The 21,238-nt window shown below is 46.5% G+C and overlaps 2 protein-coding genes across 2 annotated transcripts; both read right to left on the bottom strand.

Annotated features, from left to right (window-relative positions):
* Positions 1–6,591: 6,591 nt before the first annotated feature.
* On the bottom strand, positions 6,592–9,465 carry LOC125516907. Its single transcript, XM_048682173.1, has 4 exons — positions 8,848–9,465; positions 7,085–8,649; positions 6,857–7,015; positions 6,592–6,793 (listed from the first exon to the last, which is right to left on the bottom strand). The coding sequence occupies exons 1-4, from the start codon at positions 9,034–9,036 to the stop codon at positions 6,592–6,594; spliced, it is 2,115 nt and encodes a 704-aa protein (XP_048538130.1). The 5' UTR covers positions 9,037–9,465.
* A 9,719-nt stretch (positions 9,466–19,184) lies between these two features.
* On the bottom strand, positions 19,185–20,950 carry LOC125512669 (putrescine hydroxycinnamoyltransferase 1-like). The gene has a single exon (XM_048677765.1). The coding sequence runs from the start codon at positions 20,804–20,806 to the stop codon at positions 19,481–19,483; it is 1,326 nt and encodes a 441-aa protein (XP_048533722.1). The 5' UTR covers positions 20,807–20,950; the 3' UTR covers positions 19,185–19,480.
* Positions 20,951–21,238: the final 288 nt, after the last annotated feature.

The raw sequence follows: 21,238 nt of genomic DNA, 5'->3' as shown, positions 1-21,238 counted from the left end.
AACGTAACTGGGTGACTATAAAGGTAGACTACGGGTATCTCCGAAAGTGTCTGTTGGGTTGACATGGATCAAGACTGGGATTTGTCACTCCGTATGACGGAGAGGTATCACTGGGCCCACTCGGTAATGCATCATCATAATGAGCTCAAAGTGACCAAGTGTCTGATCACGGGATCATGCATTACGGTACGAGTAAAGTGACTTGCCGGTAACGAGATTGAACGAGGTATTGGGATACCGACGATCGAATCTCGGGCAAGTAACATATCGATTGACAAAGGGAATTGCATACGGGGTTGATTGAATCCTCGACATCGTGGTTCATCCGATGAGATCATCGTGGAGCATGTGGGAGCCAACATGGGTATCCAGATCCCGCTGTTGGTTATTGACCGGAGAGTCGTCTCGGTCATGTCTGCTTGTCTCCCGAACCCGTAGGGTCTACACACTTAAGGTTCGGTGACGCTAGGGTTGTGAAGATATGTATATGCAGAAACCCGAATGTTGTTCGGAGTCCCGGATGAGATCCCGGACGTCACGAGGAGTTCCGGAATGGTCCGGAGGTAAAGAATTATATATAGGAAGTGCTGTTTCGGCCATCGGGACAAGTTTCGGGGTTATCGGTATTGTACCGGGACCACCGGAGGGGTCCCGGGAGCCCACCGGGTGGGGCCACCTGTCCCGGGGGGCCACATGGGCTGTAGGGGTGCGCCTTGGCCTACATGGGCCAAGGGCACCAGCCCTACTAGGCCCATGCGCCTAGGGTTTCCATGGGGGAGGAGTCCAAGTGGTGGAAGGCACCTCTAGGTGCCTTGGGGGGGAGGGAATCCTCCCCCTGGCCGCCGCACCTAGGAGATCAGATCTCCTAGGTTGCGCACCACCCCCCCTTGGCCCTCCTATATATAGTGGGGGAGAGGAGGGACTTCATACACCAGCCCCTGGCGCCTCCCTCTCTCCCCGTTACGTCTCTCTCTCGTAGTATAGGCGAAGCCCTGCTACTGTGACGCCCTGCATCCACCACCACGCCGTCGTGCTGCTGGATCTTCATCAACCTCTCCTTCCCCCTTGCTGGATCAAGAAGGAGGAGACGTCTCCCGTCCCGTACGTGTGTTGAACGCGGAGGTGCCGTCCGTTCGGCGCTTGGTCATCGGTGATTTGGATCACGTCGTGTACGACTACATCATCACCGTTCTTTCGAACGCTTCCGTGCGCCATCTACAAAGGTATGTAGATGCATCCAATGACTCGTTGCTAGATGAACTCCTAGATGATCTTGGTGAAACGAGTAGGAAAATTTTTGTTTTCTGCAACGTTCCCCAACACCTTTAACAATGAGTCATGTCTGATGGTGTGACATACTACCTTCGTCCTGGTTTATTGGTCTTCATATTTAGTGTCAAATTTTAATCATAGATTTAACTAACAAAATGTCAATGCATGTCAAAAAAATTATATTATTGAAAACTATGTTTAAATACTAATCCAACAATGTATTTTTTGGTGACATGCATTAACATTTTGTTAGCTCAATCTACGGTCAAAATTTAGCAAACCAACTCTAGCATTTTGTTAGTACTAAGAGATAAAATAATCCGCACAAAGACTCTAGCATTGTTGCGTGCAAAAAAGAAAGACACTACTAGCATTTTTGCACGTACAGCCAGCTTTGCAAGTGCCGCATGCTACCATTAATCCACTCATAGACTACAGCATTGTTGCATGCATGCAGGATGCAATTGAGGCATCATCCTAGACCGACGAGCTTCTGTTGGTCTCGGACTTTAGCAAACCAAAGTACCAGGCAGCAAGCCTGGTAAACTATCTCAAAAAACAAAACAAAAAACGAAAAAAAACCAAAGTACTCCAGTACCAAGCTAGTAACGTTTTTGTTTTTGTTTTTTTGAGCTGTCGTTGGATACCGGATGAGAAATGAAAGGTGGATCCTGGAGTGGTGTAGTACGTGGGTACCCAATGTTTATGCTCAGGGACGTCTTCAGGAATTTGGGGCCCCGGTGCGAAACAAAAAAGGTTTGTCCTATAGCTGACTAATTTCCATGCCATTCAAGATGATATCACTCTGTGATCCGCTCTTGCATAGTTGCATGCACAGTTAAGCAACCAATCACGTGAATCACATTGCACTGGACTACTTAACGCTGCACATTTCTGTGATACGAACAACAAATATTAAATAGGGCCCCAAATTTTTGAAAAAAAAACATACTTCTTTTATTTTATTTTATTAGGTGCATTAACTATTTATGGAATTTCAAAATAGTAAGTGTACATTTTTGTAGGCTAAAATAGTAAGTGTATTTGGTTTATTCTTTGATTCCCTAATTTGCTAGTGGGTTGTTTGCACTTGAAATCTACAGTAAAAAGTAGTCCCCACGGATGGAGGGATCTCCTATCCACCCTGATGATTTCCTTTCCTCCCTAATCTTCATACATGCGATTACATGCCAGCCAACAAATCCGGAAATAAATGGCGTCTGGATTAGGCAATTGCGCGCGGAAAAAATGCACGGGGGATAATCAAGAGAGGCTGCGGGGTCGTGCCCAGAGAAGGAAAGAAATTTCTGGCCACTACGATCTTGTGGGACATGCCACATAATTAGCATTAGATTTGTTTGATCCAGAGCCCCCAGATTTTAGGGGCCCTGTACGGTCGTCCACCTTGACCACCCTTGTCGACAGCCTTGTTTTGTTTACGCTTAACAAAAACTAAAGAGAGAGATTTGAAGGCTTGGTAAACAAAGCCTACAAAGCAGTGCCAACGCTCAGCCATCTCTCCTACATCTTAACAGTTTTACTAAGTCTTGGTAAACCGAGATTTCGTTAAGTCTCAATTGATGCTATATCCGTGAGATCTTACGTAGAGATCAGTGTAAAAAAATTTCTTTTCAGTTTTTTCTTTCTTTCTTGCAACTAGGACTTGGTTAGAACATCTAGCCGGACCTATCAAACCGGCTCATGTTTTTTTGATCCAACAGACGCCTTAAATGGGCCTTAAAGGCCCGGCCTGACCGGCACCCCCATATCCAGCCCAAATATGGTGCGGATAGGGGAAGGCGCCCGGGCCCACCCGCCACATCAGACTGACAAAGGGGGCCCAGCCAGAAACGCCCTCAAACTCGGCGGTCCGAAACTTGTCTCCTAGGTCAAACCAGTGGCGCCGCGTGGCGCAGCTCCGGCGGGCCGCATAGTGCATTGCCCATCTATTTAAGTCGACCGGCGGCACCGTAACCCTATCATGCATCCACATTTTCCTCCCCCTGTTTGCTTCCGCTGCCACTTCCACTCCACCCGTCCGCCTAGTAGCCATGCCCACACGCCGCCGGGTGAGGAGCGAGCCATTTCTGACGCCGGAGCGCCGGCTCGAGCTCCTTGAGCAGATACGGGCTAGACTTGAAGCCCGGACCGCCGCGGGGCTACCTCCGGTTGAAGTGGATCCGGAGGAGGAGTTGGAGGAGGAGGAAGACTTTGAGGAGGAGGAGGATGAGCCAGAGGAGGAGGATGCCTGGGACGCTAGCGACGGGGATCTACAGCCGGAGCAGCATGCCATCCTCGATTCCCTCCGGTCGGAGTCTGCTGCGGAGGCAAGACGCCGTCGCCGGCAGGAGATGAAGGCACAAGAGGCTGCAGAGCAGACGGAGATGCTCGCCTACATGGATGAGGTCGAGCAGGAGGAGGATGAGCCGGAGCCCTCCTACCCGCCCGTCCAGCCGGCGCCCGACACCGTCGTCCTGGACATCTTCAACGACGAAGAGTAGCTAGGGTAGTACGTAAGATTTCTTTTGAATGCTTTGTATGGATTTAGGGGATGAAATATAAGAGAGGTGGATGCAAAGTGTCTAATTTAACACGTGTCCGGTCAATGCCCATGGACGCGCCCGAAAGCGTCCGCGAGCATTTGAGAGGCCGGATTTGCCAAATCCGGCTATAGATGCTCTTAAATCTCAGTCGACTGAAACCTAGCCCTATTTTTAGTACTACACATTTGTTCTAAATTATTTAGGTAATTTGGATGGAAGTGAGTGGTGCTTCTTATCTCAATAAATGTTCATTGTGTTATGATAATTTATTCATCTAGTGACAAAACAAGATTATACCCTCCAGTCCATATTAAATGATGTCGTTTTAGTACTCTCTTTGTTCTTTTTTACTCTGCATATAAATTTTGTGAAAAGTCAAACTTTGTCAACTTTGACCAATATTATAGAAAAATTATCAACATTCACAATATTAATTAATACCACTGGATCCATAATAGAATTAACTTTATATTGTACTATTCTTTAGTGGTGTAGATGTTCATATTTTTTTAATATAAGTATGATTCAAGTTTACAAAGTTTGATTTTAAATTTTTTTTTACGTGGAGTAAAAAAACGGAGGGAGTATTAGCTTTGTACAACATGTCAATTAATTTGGATTGACGGTACTCTCTTTGTTTTCTATTTACTCCGTATATTAGATTTGATTGAAGTCAAACTTCATAAAATTTGACCTAGTTTATAGAAACAAACATGAACATTTACAATAGCAAACCTATATGATGTGAAAGTATATTCAATAACGAATCTAGAGGTATTAATTTGTTATTATATATGATCATATTTTTGTCTATAAATTTTGTCAAAGTATATAAAATTTGACTTTGATTAAAGTTAACATGCTAAGGAAGTACTATTATTTTTTCCTGAAATCTAAAAAGTGCACGCGCACTTTTTCGTTGTCCCGAGCACCGCGCTAAACGCCAAGAAGCACACCGCGCTAGACAATTCCTTCGCTGTCTTCCATCCATCTCCCTCGGCCGACTCTGTTACTGTCCACAGTCATGTCGGCTTCCAACGCCGACCACGCCGCCGCCGAGGTTGCCTTCCACCACCTCCGCAGCTCCCACCCGGGGCCCCGAGTGCTGCGCCTCGCCTCGTCGCTCGCGACGCCGACCACCCCTGCCGAGCTCCGTGCCATGGCTGTTGTCCTCGTCCGCAAGATCCTCTCCCCATGGCTCCTCTGACTCAGTCCACCACCGAGCTCTGCTCTATGGCCGCTGTCCTCCTCCCCAAGCTCCTCTCCCCGACGACCTCCTCCGATTCAGGCCTCTCCTCTCCTCCGAGGGCCAGGCCGGGCTCAAGTCAAACCTCCTCAACACGTCCGGCGGTGCCGCAACAGCCTTGACAGAGCTCGCTGCTGCTCACTCTTCATCTCCGCCGGGCTGGAGTGTAGGAGGTTACATCCACCAGGCTGGATCCGTCCCTCGTTTTTTATTGAATCAAAACACACATCCAGGATTCATCCACCGCTTGCTTGCAGGAGAACGCAAGTTGTTTTTCCTACTGCCGCCGATACAACTTGATCCTAACTTAATCCTATCTCTTTGGCACATTCGCTGGAAGGCAGTTGATTTGGGGGGATTTGATTTTTTGCCACTCTTTACTTTGGACTTTGACAATTTGCCACTAGTTAGATTGTAATTTATCTGCTGACACTTATTACTTTGTATTTTGATCTTTTGCCACTTTTCAACACAAAAACAATCTGGGGACATAATAGACAAACTAAGTAGACAAAATAGAGGACCATTGTACCCCTGGACCCAAACAGAGCACATCTGTCATTCCCATCCATAATACAGCCGCCACTGTTGTGCGTGCTGCTCGCCCGCCGCCGCTGTACTTGCTGCTCTCTCTTCCTCACCGTTGCTCTCATGCTCCTCTTGCTGCCTTCGCCCTCTGCTCCCTGCGCCCCCTCCTTCCCCTGTTCAAACTCCTGCTGCCTCACGCTGCCTCGCTGCTCCCTGCGCCCCCTCCATCCCCTGTTCAAACTCCTGCTGCCTCACGCTGCCTCGCTGCTCCCTGCGCCCCCTCCATCCCCTGTTCAAACTCCTTGAGCTCCATTATATATCTCCATAAGCTCAAAGTTGAAATGCAGAACACCTTTGAACCAATGATCCAAATTGCATGAAACTTTCTCAGATTAGTCACACAGATATGAATGATTTACTGTAATTTTTACAATTTTTTCTGACAACTTTTAAATATCGGTCAAAATGTGGTCAAACTAGTCAAGCTCAAAGTTGAAATGCATTTTGCCGTTCAACCAATGATCCAAATTGCATGAAACTTTCCCAGATTAATCGTACATATATGATTGAATTTCTGTAATTTTTAGAACTTTTTCTGGGTGGTTCAAAAAAATGTTCAAATTTTGGTCAGCATTTTGGCTCAATTTGGACAGCATTTTGCGTGTTAATTCACTTCTAAAGATATGTATGCACAAAACAGAAAAATTCAAACATATAATTCCAGATGGACATATTCATACACCATGACACAATATCAAGACAATATATTCTTACTGCCATGTTTTACAACCAAAAGCACAAGGCCATAGTAACTGGCCATGTTACAGCCAAAAACATAAAGAAATAGTAGCTGCCATGCTGCCATGTTACATCCAAAGTGAAGGATGCTAAGTCTGTCATATTACAACCAAAAGTATAGAGAAGATCAAGCACATCACTAGTACTTCCTTCTCTTCGGGGTCAACTTTCTAGCTTTTGAGTTTGAGGCCATGTCGTATGCTATCATGGTGTCCCCTCCATGGTAGGGGTAGGTTTCTGCGATGCCTCATCAACCAATGCCATGGCCAACATCCTTCTTGTCACTGGATTGGGACTTCCTTGCAGACTCTGTGGCATAGTGATCATGTGCCTTGTTGGAGTGACGGCCACATCAAGTTGTGGTGTAGTATGTGTTGCCTCATCAGCCAATGCCGAAGCCAACATGCTGCATGTATAGAGAAATGTAATAAGTGCAAGCCAAAATTGCTATAGTATGTGGATGTGTTACCTTCTTGTCACTGGATTAGGACTGCCTTGAAGACTTTGTGGTATAGTGATCATGTGCCTACTGGGAGTGACAACTTCAGGTTGTTGGGCTGCAACTTCAGGTTCCGGTGCCGAGGCATCATCATCAGCTGGATATCTTGGTGCTATCTTCTTTCTTTTCCTGCACATAAACAAGCTAGTACATATAGTAAAACAAGTGATGAAATAAACATTGATCATTTACAAGTACCTTGGCTTTGGCCCATTCAACGGACACGTGGACTGCCTGTGGCCTAAAATGGGGCATCTTTTGCATCTATTCTTGTTGCCTAGCTGTTTTGGCTCTTTCTTCTTTTTAGGACCACCATCTCCACCTTCGAGGAAGCTCTTGTACCTGTTCCTTCTAGGCCTTCCAACACCTCTTTTCTTGTCTAATGGAGCCTCCATGTCAAATGGAAATTGTACATGTGGCCATTGAGACCTATCTGTCAATGGCTCAATCTCTCCAGCATATGCTGCCCGAAACTTCTCTAGAGAGAAATAGTCATGCACATAATCCTCCCATCTGGGGTTCCTTCTATCTAGCAAGAAAGCAAGTGCATGCTCACAAGGCTTCCCTGTGTGCTGCCACTCCAAGCATGTGCACTCGCTTTGGTCAGTTTTCACAACATGTCGCAAGTTGTATTTACTTGTGTCCCTCACCTCACAACTTGCAACTCCAGATTTCCCAACCTTCAAATGTTTAAGTCCCCTTGTCCTATTATGAATCTGTTGGATGATGGCTGGAATAATTTTTCCTTTCAGTTTCATTCCAATCTTTCTCCTTTTCTCATGAAGTTTCATGACTAGCTCTCTAAGAGTGTCAGCTAGCTCATCAGGTGGCAAATCTTTGTAATCTTTAATCCAACCATTAAAAGACTCAGCAAGGTTATTGTTGATGTAATCACATTTAATGGACGGGTCAAACATGCATCTCATCCATTTTAAGCTGTGGTACCTTGAAAGATATTCATGCACATCAGGTGCTTCTGCTAGGATTTTATTCATGTGGTAGTTAAAAACTTGTGGCCTATATGCCCTAGCGGCTGGCCACATTCTGCCAAACACATCTCCCTGGAACTTTTTAGAGAAGTTAGCCATGAGATGCCTAAAACACTCCCTTTGATCTGCACGAGGGAATATTTTTTTGACTGCATTCTCTAAACCTTTACATGCATCTGTGCATATAGCTAGAGGGGAAACATGACCTAATGCCTTGTTGAGTTGTGACATGAACCATGTCCAATTTTCGTCGGTTTCACCATCAATGAATGCAAATGCTACAGGATACATCCAATTATGCCCATCTAATGATGTGCAAGCGGCTAAGTGACCTCTCCATTTACCGGTGAGTGCAGTTGAGTCTATACTAAGATATGGTCTACAACCATCTTTAAAGCCATCAATGCAAGGTTTAAGAGCCATAAAGAATCGGTTAAAGCGAACTATACCGTCAACCATCTTCATATCCACCTCTACAATGCTGCCTGGGGATCTCTTCTCAACTTCTGCCTTGAAGTTAAACAAATATTGAAAACTTTGCCTCATGCTACCATAAATCTCTTTCTGTGCTATATCTTTGCCTTTCCACACCGTATGATACTCAATGGTAGTGCCATATGTATCTTGCAAATTCTCCAACAGCTCTTTGCATCCAATTGTAGGGTCACTCTGTATAATGGGTACGGTCCTCTGTGCTACCCATCCTTGAGATGTCATGCTGCTTTTTATCCTACCGGTAGAGGAGCACTTGTGCTTCACAAAAATCTTGGTAACCTGCAATACAATATGAAGCCCATCAGATCATAGGATAAACATGAAAAAACAGCAACTATAACAATGCTTAAAAGCCCATCATGACATAGGATAAACATAGAAAAACATCAACGATAACAATGCTTAAAAGCCCATCACAACATAGGATAAACACAGAAAAAACATCAACAATAACAATACTTAAAAAAACTATAGTACCCTTGTGCTTTGTCCATCAGTCCTCACTCTCGCTGTAATCCTCCATGGACAACCCTTGGCTCTACATTTGCCAAGATATCTTTTCTTATCAGTCTTATATCCCCAAATGTCGATCTCCCTTTTAATTCCATATTGTCTAATAGCCATCCTAAAATCTTTCATTGAAGGAAACAAAGCACCAAGATACATCTACGGGTTCTCTTTGTCATATGCAATCTCCTCATCCGGTGGCACACTATCATCCACGGGAATGGCAGCCTCAATGAAAAGCTGACGGTCCTCCTCATCGGTCATGTAAACTTCCTCACTAGGTGGAGAAGGCGGTGGCTCGGGGACTGCCTCATCGTTGATACCAAGAAGATCACACATATTCTCTTCGGTTATGGGAATGTCGACATCGTTAATACCAAGAGGATCACACATATTGTCTTCTTCAGTTATGGGAGGAGCTATCTCAATCAAGCTCCAATCTATGAGTGGTTCTTCCTGATTAACCACGGAGGACTCACATCTCTCAGTACTATCAACCACATCAAAAACAGTTTGAGATTGCATTGTGGCTGGGTGGTCAATATCATCCGGTGAAAACTCCAAATCATCAGGAAAAAAAATCTATATTGACTACCCATTGTCTGTGCCATCTCGAAAGCTGACAAGTTTGAATTGTCAACAACAACAGAGGAGCTAGCACTACATTCTACAGATTTGTTAGTTGTCTTTTTTGGAGCAGCTGGCTGTTTGGGAGCAGCTGGCTTTTTAGGAGCAGCTTGCTTTTTCGGAGCAGCTTGCTTTTTTGGAGCAGCTGGTTGTTTGGGAGTAGCTGGCTTTTTGGGAGCACGTGGCTGTTTGGGAGCACGCGGCTGTTTGGGAGCAGCTGGCTGTTTTGAAGCCCTCTTTCCTACTTTCTTTGCATTGGGTGCCTCCAATGTAACAACCTCAGCTAACAGAAATGATTTCTTGGCCTCAAAGTCCCAATGATTTCCAATAAAGTGTGCATTCAGTTGTTGACCATTAAGTACAAGATCAACTGTGCTCTCAACGGTGTCTAATGCAAACAACCGCACCTCCTGTCCTATCCCCATTTTGATATGTTCTGCCACAGCTTCATTGAAGCTAACCCATGACATACCAGAAATGTTGAAATCAAACACAACATCATGCTTGTCAACAACTTGCTCGCTCCCATCATCATGCTTGTAGACATAAGGAGCTACTCTAATAGTCAATGTGAACACCAACGGCGGCGGAGGCGGCCTACTCGACAATGACCAATAACGAACAATATATGATGGAGTTAGCGTCTACTTGCTAATGTGCATTCATATGAGCACCAAAAAGAAGCTACTTTGCTTTCTCACCTCAGCTCCGGAACAAACAAAGGAGGAAAGTCGAAGCCATCTACAACAACGTGCTCACCCGTCTCCGGTTCAGCCATCTCCTACACCTAGCTCATATGAATGATGCAGTCTGCAACAACAAGCAAGCAAACAATCATGAGGCTCCAGTAGCAAGCAAGAAATCATGAGATCTACAACAACAAGCAAGCAACGTCCATTAATCTGGGGTTCCTTCTATCCCATTTGGGTTCCATCTATCCAATAAATGCAAGTAGTGGTGGCTGCACACAGCAGCGGTGGTAGCCCACAAGCAGCAGTACAAAAAACAGGAGGGCGGCGGCAGCAGCAGCAGCACACAGCAGCGGCGGCATCGGCAGCACACAGTAGTGGCGGCATCAGCAACACAACCCAGCCGGCCGCCGTCGCTCCGCGTCCAGGTAACCCTAACCCTAGGTGGCCGGGGAGAGGAGCGTGAGAGAGGAAGGGAGCGGGAGAGGAGAACTCACCTCCTGGCCGGGATTTAGCCACCGCCGTCGAGTAGCACCGGAGTCGTGCAGAGGAGCCGCCGCCGTCTCTTGCGTGCGAGAGAAGGGGATAAGAACAACGATGACCGAGCTCCTCTAGCGATTCCTATTCAATCGAGCTGCAAGGGTATTTTGGTCTTTTTTTGCGGGACCCACCTCGCATAGGGCAAATTATCAATGTTCCATGTAAAAAGTGTCACCGGATCAATTACAATGTAATCTGTGGCAAATTGTCAATGTACAGAATAAGGGGTGGCAAATAATCAAATTCCCCGTTGATTTGGGTGAAATTGGATGTCCTACATTATGCTACTTTTGCGCCATGCTTGTTGCGGTGTATGCTTCACGTATCGAAAATCCTGCCAATTTTACAGAGATACAAAGTTGACTAGATGATGTTTTTGTTGAAGTTGATCTATTTTTGCTGTTCGCATTTTTTGACATTCACAATAGTTGTAATTGCACATCTAATAATTTTCAGTTGGATATAATCATAGAGTAGTTGCACAACACGGCAATACTAAATTGGCTACATGACGTCTAAGGTCTGAGATTGCTTACTTAAATTTAGCTAGACGAGCGTCATTGGAAGCTCGACCAACTACTAACGTAAACTAGAAGCATGTGCACTCTCTTGGTATAGTCACACACGTACGGTCATGGAGTTGCACACTTTTATTGGTACAGTCGCACACGTGCGGTCGTGTGATGCAAACTCTTGTTGGGATAGTAGCTCACGCACGACCGCGGAGTTGCATACTCTAGTTAAAATAGTCGCAAACATGGAATTTAGATCTGTTTTCACTATTGGAATCCTCACGACGAGTTCTTTCAAACTCGATCCCGCATGGATATGTTTTGATGAATTTTTTTATGTCAACTTTGGTGCCATATGATGCAACTCTATTACTATATCGTGCAATTTTAGTACAACATGGTGCAAATTTTTCAAAACCATTTTTTAAATTTGCATGATCGAAATTCTTATGAGATTTGCAACCTAGTAACCATTATAATCATTTCTTAGTGATGTGCAACTAGTCTACTACCCGGCCAACTACCTACTAGTGGATGTGCAACCCTCCTCTTCCCTATTCGTGGATGATATATAATTTTTCATTGTTGTCATACCATGCCCCGACCTACCCCTATCAGCTATATGTGCAACTTACTCTGTTGTTTCAGCTAACTTTTTAGTAGTCGACGTGGAACTCCTTTTCCCTCCATGCTTGTGTATATTTAGTTTTAGTTGGTAGGGGCAATAGAAATAGTTGCACAGAATCTGCTAGGCAGTTGGCCAGGGCAACAGATAAAGCTGCACATCTCACTGACATGGATTTGTTGAATGGTGAAAAAATGCACATCCATAGACTATGAGGGTGCAGAAAAGTTGTCTACAGGTGAGACCCTCAAGATGCACATCTCACTAGTTGGGTTGGGGGAGAGGGGAAGGGGTGCTAGCAATGAAAACTACACATCCACGGGTACGGGGAAAATGTTGAGAAATTAAGCAATTGTTTGATTAATTTAATCCAATAATAAATCATGAACATGACATAGGCAGTGCTAATGACGTCTGAATTTTGATGATGTACGCACGTACTAGGCAGATAGTAGATGCAAACCACTAGTACTGCACACATGAAAGTAAACAGGAGCGGTGTAAATGTGTTATACCCTCCAGTAGGCCAGTCGGCCGTAGCAGCAGCGGAGGCGTCGGCCTCGTATGCGATCCTCTTGTCCGCAGCAGCCTTCTCGGCAGCCACACGATCGGAGTCAGTGCTCATGGTGAAGACGAAGGTGACGCAGAAGTAGTCGACGTAGATGAAGTAGTTGAACCAAGGCGAGCAGTCGCGTAGGAGACGCTCCCCAAAAAGCTAATCGCCTCTCTCCCGTACATGATCTGGAGAAGAGGCCTGCTCTCCCGTCAGCCGTGTACGCGGTAGACGAGGCGTGGCATGGCGAGGCGGGCGGCAGAGGAGGAGCGCGCATGTGGAACACCTCTCCTTCCTTCACACCAACTCATACTAGTGGGAGAAGAGCTCACCTTATAAGTTGGTGTACATCTCTCTGAACTAGCCATGTGGGAGTAAACTTCCCACCACTCAATTGATAGCATGGGCCCTTAGGGATTTTCTGAAATTGTTAAGTGGGCCTATAGCCCAACTAATATTCAGCAATCCCCCACCAGATCCCAAAGGCCCATGGTGTTGTCCTCTGTTCCAAACTCTGTTTTGATATACCAGTATTTTCAGTGGAGACCCGTTAAGGTTGAACATCCACCTAGAACAAATAGCTACACTCCTCCACAACTGAACAATGGACTAGGCCTTGAATTGTCAATTTGGCGTGAAGAAGTTTCACCAAGTGTCTTACCAATACTAGGCTGCCGAAGGCTGACCCCTCGGGTGGAGCATATTGGTCACTCTTGGCATGTTCATGAACTTACTAGAGATCACCCTAATCTCATAGACTATGACCAGTAGTCAGACTCATATAGGTGTGTTCCTCCAAAGATTGCTCTGTAGGATAGCATCTTGTTTTTACAAGCCTTGAAACACATTAAGACAAAAGTCAACCTGCCATACAGTTACCGAGAGTTGTGCATCTCCAACAGGGTGGGTTAGCTAAAATACTCTCCTCAATTAACCACTAGCTTGTTTTCCCAGATCCTACTTCACGGGATCTCCGATCACATAGGTTGGGTTACTACCATGGCAACTCATGTGGGTCTCATACCCATCTCCCTCGATGCATTATCTATCACCACACGGGATAGCCCTTTTGTAAAGGGATCTGCCAGATTCTTAGCCGTTTGGACATATTCCAACGCTATCACTCCAGAGTTTCTTAATTTTATGACAGCTTTTAATCTCATTCTTATGTGTTTGTTGGACTTCAAGTTGTCCTTTAAACTCTTCACCTTAGTGATGACAGTCTGATTGTCACAGTTCATAAGGATAGCCGGAACCGGTTTATCAACCACTGGCAAGTCCATCAAAAGATCTCGAAGCCATCCTGCTTCGACACCAGATGTGTCTAATGCTGTTAATTCTGCTTCCATTGTCGATCTCGTTAAGATCGTTTGCTTGCAAGACTTCCAGGAAATAGCGCCACCTCCAAGAGTAAACATATACCAGTTGTGGCCTTCATCTCATCAGCACCAGAGATCCAATTCGCGTCACTATACCCTTCAAGTACCGACGGGTATCCGATATAGTGAAGTCCATAGTTCATAGTACCCTTCAGATAGCGCATAACTCTTTCAACAGCATGCCAATGTACATCACCCGGTTTGGAAACAAACCGGCTCAGTTTTCTCACAGCAAACTCGATGTCAGGCCTCATTGCGCTAGCTAGGTACATCAGTGAACCAATGATTTGAGAGTATCTCAATTGATCTATAGTCGTGCCTTTGGACTTTCGAATCAACACGCTAGGATCATATGGTGTTTGAGATGGTGTGCAGTCTGAATATCCAAAACGACTCAACACCTTCTCAACATAGTGGGATTGCAGAAGTGTAATCTCACCCTCATTATCTCTCAGTAGCTTGATGTTCAAGATAACATCAGCCACACCAAGGTCTTTCATCTCAAAGTTCTGAGACAAAAACGACTTGACCTCCTCAATGACTTTGAGGTTGGTTCCGAATATCAGTATGTCATCAACATACAAGCACAGTATAACTCCTTCGCCCCCACCATGGCGATAGTATACACATTTGTCAGCCTCATTAACAATGAAACCAACAGATGTCAGAGTTGTATTAAACTTATCATGCCATTGCTTAGGTGCTTGCTTCAGGCCATATAAAAATTTCAGCAACCTACACACCTTTCTTTCTTGACCATCTATCACAAAGCCATCTGGTTGTTGCATGTAGATTTCCTCGTTTAGCTCTCCATTTAGAAAAGTCGTCTTAACATCCATCTGGTGGATGAGAAGACCATGCGAGGCCGCCAACGAGAGTAATACTCGAATGGTGGTCAGTCTAGCCACAAGTGAATAAGTGTCGAAAAAATCTTCCTCTTTCTTTCTGGTCATAGCCCTTGGCCACAAGCCTAGCCTTGTATTTTTCAATCGTACCATCGGGCCTAAGCTTCTTTTTGAACACCCACTTACATCCAAATGGTTTGCAACCATAGGGACGCTCAGTGATCTCCCATGTCCCGTTAGCCATGATGGAATTCATCTTGCTACGGACCGCATCCTTCCAGTAGTCAGCTTCTGGAGAGGCATACGCTTCTGAAATAGAAGTGGGAGTATCATCCACGAGGTACACGATGAAATCATCACCAAAGGTCTTTGCAGTCCTTTGTCTCTTGCCCCTACCAAGGGTTTCCTCGTCATCCTCCTCAGGATTTTCATCATGTGTTTGTTCATAATAATCCATAGGAATGGCAGGCTCAGAAGTCTCCTCAGATTCCTGTCTAGAAGTGCTTTGCATATCTCTCATAGAAAAGACATCCTCAAAGAATGTAGCATCCCTAGACTCCATAATTGTACCAACCTTCTGGTCGGGTACCTCAGATTTCGCTACTAGAAATCTATAGCCAACGATGTTCTTAGCGTAGCCCAAATTAACGCAGTCCACAGTCTTGAGTCCAAGCTTACGCTTTTTGGGGATCGGCACATTGACTTTTGCCAAAAAGCCCCAAGTACGCAAGTAGTGTTGTCCTTCTCTTCGCCCATTTCTCATAGGGAGTGATCTCATTATCCTTTGTCGGAACTTTATTCAGGACATGACATGCCGTCAATATAGCCTCTCCCCACCATGCCTTGGATAAACCCGATGTATCTAACATGGCGTTAAACAAATCAGTTAGAGTATGGTTTTTCCGCTCGGCAACCCCATTTGACTGAGGTGAATAGGGAGGCGTCCTCTCATGAATAATTTCGTGTTACGCATAGACATAATCAAACTCATTAGAGAAGTACTCTCCACCACAATCTGACCGAACTCGTTTTATTTTCTTTTCAAGTTGATTCTCAACTTCCGCCTTATAGATTTTAAAGTAGTGTAGAGCCTCATCTTTAGTGTTTAAAAGATATACACAGCAATATCTAGTAGAATCATCTATTAGTGTCATGAAGTATCTTTTTTCACCTTTAGTCAATACACCATTCATATCACAAAGATCAGAATGTATGAGTTCTAACGGCGCCAAATGTCTCTCCTCCGCATCCTTATGGGGCTTGCGAGGTTGCTTTGCTTGCACACACGAATGGCACTTAGAACCTTTGGCTAAAGTGAAACTTGGGATTAAATTCAATTTTGCTAACCGCGTCATACTACCAAAACCAATGTGACAAAGACGTGAATGCCAAACTTCTGTTTCATTAACACTCGAATGAATATTGTTCACGACTTTATTACAAAAATCAGTGAGGGAAAAGCGGAACAGACCTCCGCATTCATAACCTTTTCCAACAAACAGTCCATATTTCGTAACAACTACTTTATTAGACTCGAATACCAATTTAAACCCTTATCTACATAGAAGGGAACCACTAACGAGATTTTTCTTGATGGCGGGGACATGCTGCACATTCTTCAGTTGCACGATCCTTCCTGAAGTAAAATTCAGATCGACCGACCAACACCATGAACAGAAGCACTCGCGCTGTTCCCCATCAGTACGAACCCGTTCACTGTGGCCTGATAAGAAGAAAACAATGAAATGTCGGCACACACATGAATATTTACACCTGTGTCAATCCACCAATCGGTAGACTGACAAACTGAAAATACAGTAAACAAATTATCGTACCCAGACGACCCACTCTCATCGTTGCTCACAATCATGTTGACAGTCTTGGAGTCCTGTCCTGGCTTCTTAAACTTGTTTGGGCACTTGGCAGCCCAATGTTCATCTGAACCACAAGTGAAACAACCATCCTTCTTCTTATCTTTCTGGAAGGTCTTCTTGCCCTTCTTCTTAAACTCGGTATTTTGTTGGACACCAGTCTTCCCTTTGGGCTTGTGGGGTGGAAGTTCTTCTGCACCACATTGGCGACAGAGGTCCCTTCGATCCCTTTTCCGTGCGAGTCCTTTGCCCTCGAATTCTGCTCCACACTCAGATGGCCAATAACATCCTCAACTGAGAATTCACGCCTCTGATGTTTAGAGTAGTGGCAAAGTTCCTCCAGGAATGGGGTAACTTAGCGATAATGGAACCCGCGACAAATTTGCCCGGCAACACACACTTGAGAAGCTCAAGCTCCTTAGCAATGCACTGTATCTCATGAGCCTGTTCCAAAACAAAACGGTTTTTGACCATTTTGTAATCGTGGAACTGCTCCATAATATACATCTCACTTCCAGCATCTGTTGCGCCAAATTTAGATTCCAGCGCCTCCCACAAGTCCTTGGCAACTCACATATGTAAGTATGCATCAACCATCTTATCTCCGATCACGCTCAGAACGCATCCAACAAAGACGACGGTGGCCTCCCTGAACGCCTTCTCATGTTCAGGAGCGATCGTTCCCGTGGGAGTAACACCGGCGACCCAGAACACGTTCATGGCCGTGAGCCATAAGACGGTTTTAGTCTGCCAATGCTTAAAGTACGTCCCCGTAAATGGGGCTGGTTTCAGTGCAACAGCAAAACCATGGATCGAAAATTGCCTACACATATTAGGTTTTTGGATTGTTGAGAAATTAAGCAATTGTTTGATTAATTTAATCCAATAATAAATCATGAACATGACATAGGCAGTGCTAATGACATACTGAATTTTGATGATGTACGCACGTACTAGGCAGATAATAGAAACATCTATGCAAACCACTAGTACTGCACACATGAAAGTAAACATGAGCGGTGTAAATGTGTTATACCCTCCAATAGGCCAGTCGGCCGTAGCAGCAGCGGAGGCGTCGGCCTCGTATGTGATCCTCTTGTCCGCAGCAGCCTTCTCGGCAGCCACACGATCGGAGTCAGTGCTCATGGTGAAGACGAAGGTGACGCAGAAGTAGTTGACGTAGATGTAGTTGAACCAAGGCGAGCAGTCACGTAGGAGACGCTCCCCAAAAACCTAATCGCCTCTCTCCCGTACAGGATCTGGAGAAGCGGGGTTTCGGAGGCCTGCTCTCCCATCAGCCATGTACGCGGTAGACGTTTTATTGTGGCGTGGCGTGGCGGGCGGCGGAGGAGGAGCGCGCGTGTGGAACACCTGTCCTTTCTTCACACCAACTCATACTAGTGGGAGAAGAGCTCACCTTATAAGTTGGTGTACATCTCTCTCAACTAGCCATGTGGGACTAAACTTCTCACCACTCAATTAACAGCATGGGCCCTTAGGGATTTTCTGAAATTGTTAAATGGGCATGTAGCCCAACTAATATTCAGCAGAAAAGTTACACACGCACATCAACCGTTAGGTAGTTGGCCGGGACAGTTTCCGAAGTTGCACATCCACTGCTTGACAGTTGACCGAGGTAGCAAATAGTAAAAACTGCACTTCCATGTAGAGGAGAAAAGTTGCACATGATATTGGGTAGTTTGAGGCGAGGTGTCATCATTGGAAACTACACATCCATGGATAGAGAAAAAGTTGCACATCGGCTATTAGGTTGTTGCACATCAACAACTAGCCAGTTGCACAAAACTGGTGGTGACGCTTGGTGTCGCGCAGCCTCGGGCTGGAGATGGCTGCAGGGTGTTCGGGTGGCGAAGAGAAGTACGTCGTTGCATACACATTGATATTTAGTTGACTTGTAATGTTGTCTAGTTGCACACATATTGATGTTTAGTTGGCAGGAAGATTAGTTGCGTATACATTAATGTTTAGTTGGCTTATAATGTAGTCTAGTTACACACACATTGATGTTTAGTTGGCAAGAAGACTAGTTGCACACACATGTGCTCAATTGACTTGTAATTTAGTCTAATTGCACAAACATTAATGTTTAGTTAACAGGACACTAGTTGCACACACATCTGCACAATTGACGCGGCAATGAAGTTTAGTTGCACACACATTGATATTTAGTTGGCATGACTAGTTACACACATATATGCTCAGTTGACGCGATAATGTAGTCTAGTTGCACACACATTGATGTTTAGTTGACAGGACTATTGGCACACACATATGCTCAGTTGGCGCGACAATTTGGTCTAGTTGCATACACATTGATGTTTAGTTGGCAGGACTATTGACACACACATATACTCAGTTAGCGCGACAATGTATAGTTGCACACATATTGATGTTTAGTTGGCAGAAAGACTAGTTCATCAAAACATCCCCATGAATCTACTTTTAAAGAGCACGTCGCGAGGATTTCAATGATGAAAACGAATCTAAATTTCGACATGTGGTTTAAAAGATATGTCTTTTATAATTTTGAAACCAAAAAATAATGCACAAGAGGCGGATATGAGAAATATTAATAGAGCAATATGCAGACATCCATCACATAAAAAGATATCACATAAGATAGAGACTAGAAATGCAACATACAGACAACCATCACGTGAAAAGATACCACATAGCATAAAGACTAGACATATTACTTTTCTAGACCAGACAGGCGCTTACTTTTTTTATCCGCTCGCTCGCGAACGTTAACGAGCCCCTGGCCGCCAGCTAGACACGCCCTTATTTTATTCGCCCTTATTTTATTCAGAATGCTTTGAAACATAAAACCGAGGAGACACTAGCATTATTTTGGCGTGGGGATCGATGGTTCTCGAGAACCATTTAACGTCTACGGCACGCGAAACAAACGCGGAAATAAATGCAGAACTAAACTACTGCATCAGATCTTGGCGTACAGCAGGCCCCGGAGCTCCTCGAGAACCGAGGAAGGCTCGGACACGAGGACTCGCACGCCCCCGTCCTCGCCGTTGTCGGCGAGGTAGACGAGCCCTGCTCGCTGCTGCACGGCGCGCTGCATTGCTAGCGGCTTCCCCCACCCGAAATCCGCGTCGTACACCGGCATGCCCAGCCAGCTGTTAATCCTCAGCTCCGTCGCCGGCATGCTGCGCGCCGCAGGCATAGTTGGCGCCGTCTCCAGGTAGTCGATCGTGGAGCGCACCAGCTCGTCGTCCAGCCCGCGGACGGCGTCCCTGATCCGTCCGGCGACGGGGGCCAGCGGCGCCTGGTCCTCCAAGCCGTCCGCGACGACGTCCCGCACCTTGCAGGCGGTGCCCACCATGATTATCCCGTTGCCGAAGTAGCGTGCCGGGAGCGGCGGCCTCAGGCTGCGCCGGAAGTTAGCCGGGAAGGTGAGCCGCGTCTCGGCGTCCGTCGGCAGCCGCCGAGCGGCGCACATGCAGCGCCACACGTGGGCGCTGAGGGCGCAGAACGTGCTCGCGCCACCGCAGGCACGCTTCAGAGCGGCGACGTGGTCTTTGGAAAGAACAAAAATCTCGTTGACGGCAGCTCCAGACGGTTCCGGCAAGGGTATGTTTGGGTCGTTTTTGAGGGGCAAGAACACGGAGAGAGCGTCGGGGTTGATGACGCGTGGCGGGGAGCGTGCGCGGAGGAGGGTGCGGTCGTGCCATGGCAGCTCCAGCGCCGCCGCGGCTGCTCCAGCACCGTCGCTGGCCCCGTCTCTGGAGAAGGCGGACCACGTCTGGATGAAGTGGACCGCGCTTAGGGCGTCGATGGCGACGTGGTGCAGCGCCGTGCCTAGGGCCACCCCACCACACTTGAAGAAGGTCACCTGGACGGCGAGCATGACGTCGTCGATGTCCCCGGGGACGAAGAGCCTCCTCAGCTCTGGCGACGGCTGGCGGGCGCTGAAGTCGTCGGCGGCGAGTTCCGAGCGAGCGACCACGAAGCGCGCACCTTGTCCAGTGCAGTCGATCTCTGGCCGGCCATCACCATCAACGCCCAGACGGCCCGCGAGGGGGTAGAAGGGGACCAGGGCCTTGGCCATCGCGGCCTTCAGCCTGGCCACGTCGAAGAAGCCGTCGCCGGAGGCGGAGTGGTAGAAGTAGACGTTCGGTGTGTGGCCCCTGTTGACCATCATGAGGTCGAGCCGGGAGAGCCAGAGTCCGCGCCTGGGCATCTCCTCGCTGGGCGTCACCATGCAGCACTCCACCACCTTCACCTCCTCCAGCATGCAGGAGTCCTCCATCACCTTCACCTCTTCTACGCTCAGCCTCGTGCAAATGGGAAGTACTGGGAGTATACGTGTAATCTTGTTGCGCTCGCGATTCTTGTCCTTTTATGGACGAGGCTGCACAGTTACAGCTCACTCAATTAAGGATGTGCCGGAAAACAACTTGCCTAAAACCTAAAAAGTACACGCGCTGAACGAGCGGCCGAACGAGAGCAGCTCGATTTCGTTCCGATCGATTGCGCGGGGTGTCCAGGTGTTCATTGGTCGAGTGGTGGAGCCACGCCGCTCGCCGCTCGGACCTGCGCATGGACCGGTCGCCTGGTCCAATTGCGCCGTGCCGCGCGAGATAAACCTCCCGTCGGACCCACACGTCATAGAGGATTAGGCAGTTTCCAACGTATTAGCCGTCGTGTTTAGTGGGCGGCGGTTTCGAATTTCATGCCATAA

The sequence above is a fragment of the Triticum urartu genome, chromosome 6 (genome assembly GCF_003073215.2).
Source record: "Triticum urartu cultivar G1812 chromosome 6, Tu2.1, whole genome shotgun sequence".
Classification (NCBI taxonomy): domain Eukaryota; kingdom Viridiplantae; phylum Streptophyta; class Magnoliopsida; order Poales; family Poaceae; genus Triticum; species Triticum urartu.
Note: the sequence above shows the minus strand (reverse complement) of the source record. Positions and strands in the feature narration are given on the sequence as shown.

What these genes read in the sequence shown, in the direction of transcription:
- LOC125516907 (XM_048682173.1), bottom strand. Translation starts at nt 9,036, where the DNA reads ATGTATCTTGGTGCTTTGTTTCCTTCAATGAAAGATTTTAGGATGGCT. An exon ending in CTGATGGACAAAGCACAAGG is followed by an intron (nt 8,650 to 8,847) that starts GTACTATAGTTT and finishes ATTGTATTGCAG; the next exon opens with GTTACCAAGATTTTTGTGAA. An exon ending in TTGAATGGGCCAAAGCCAAG is followed by an intron (nt 7,016 to 7,084) that starts GTACTTGTAAAT and finishes GTTTATGTGCAG; the next exon opens with GAAAAGAAAGAAGATAGCAC.
- LOC125512669 (XM_048677765.1), bottom strand. Translation starts at nt 20,806, where the DNA reads ATGGAGGACTCCTGCATGCTGGAGGAGGTGAAGGTGGTGGAGTGCTGC.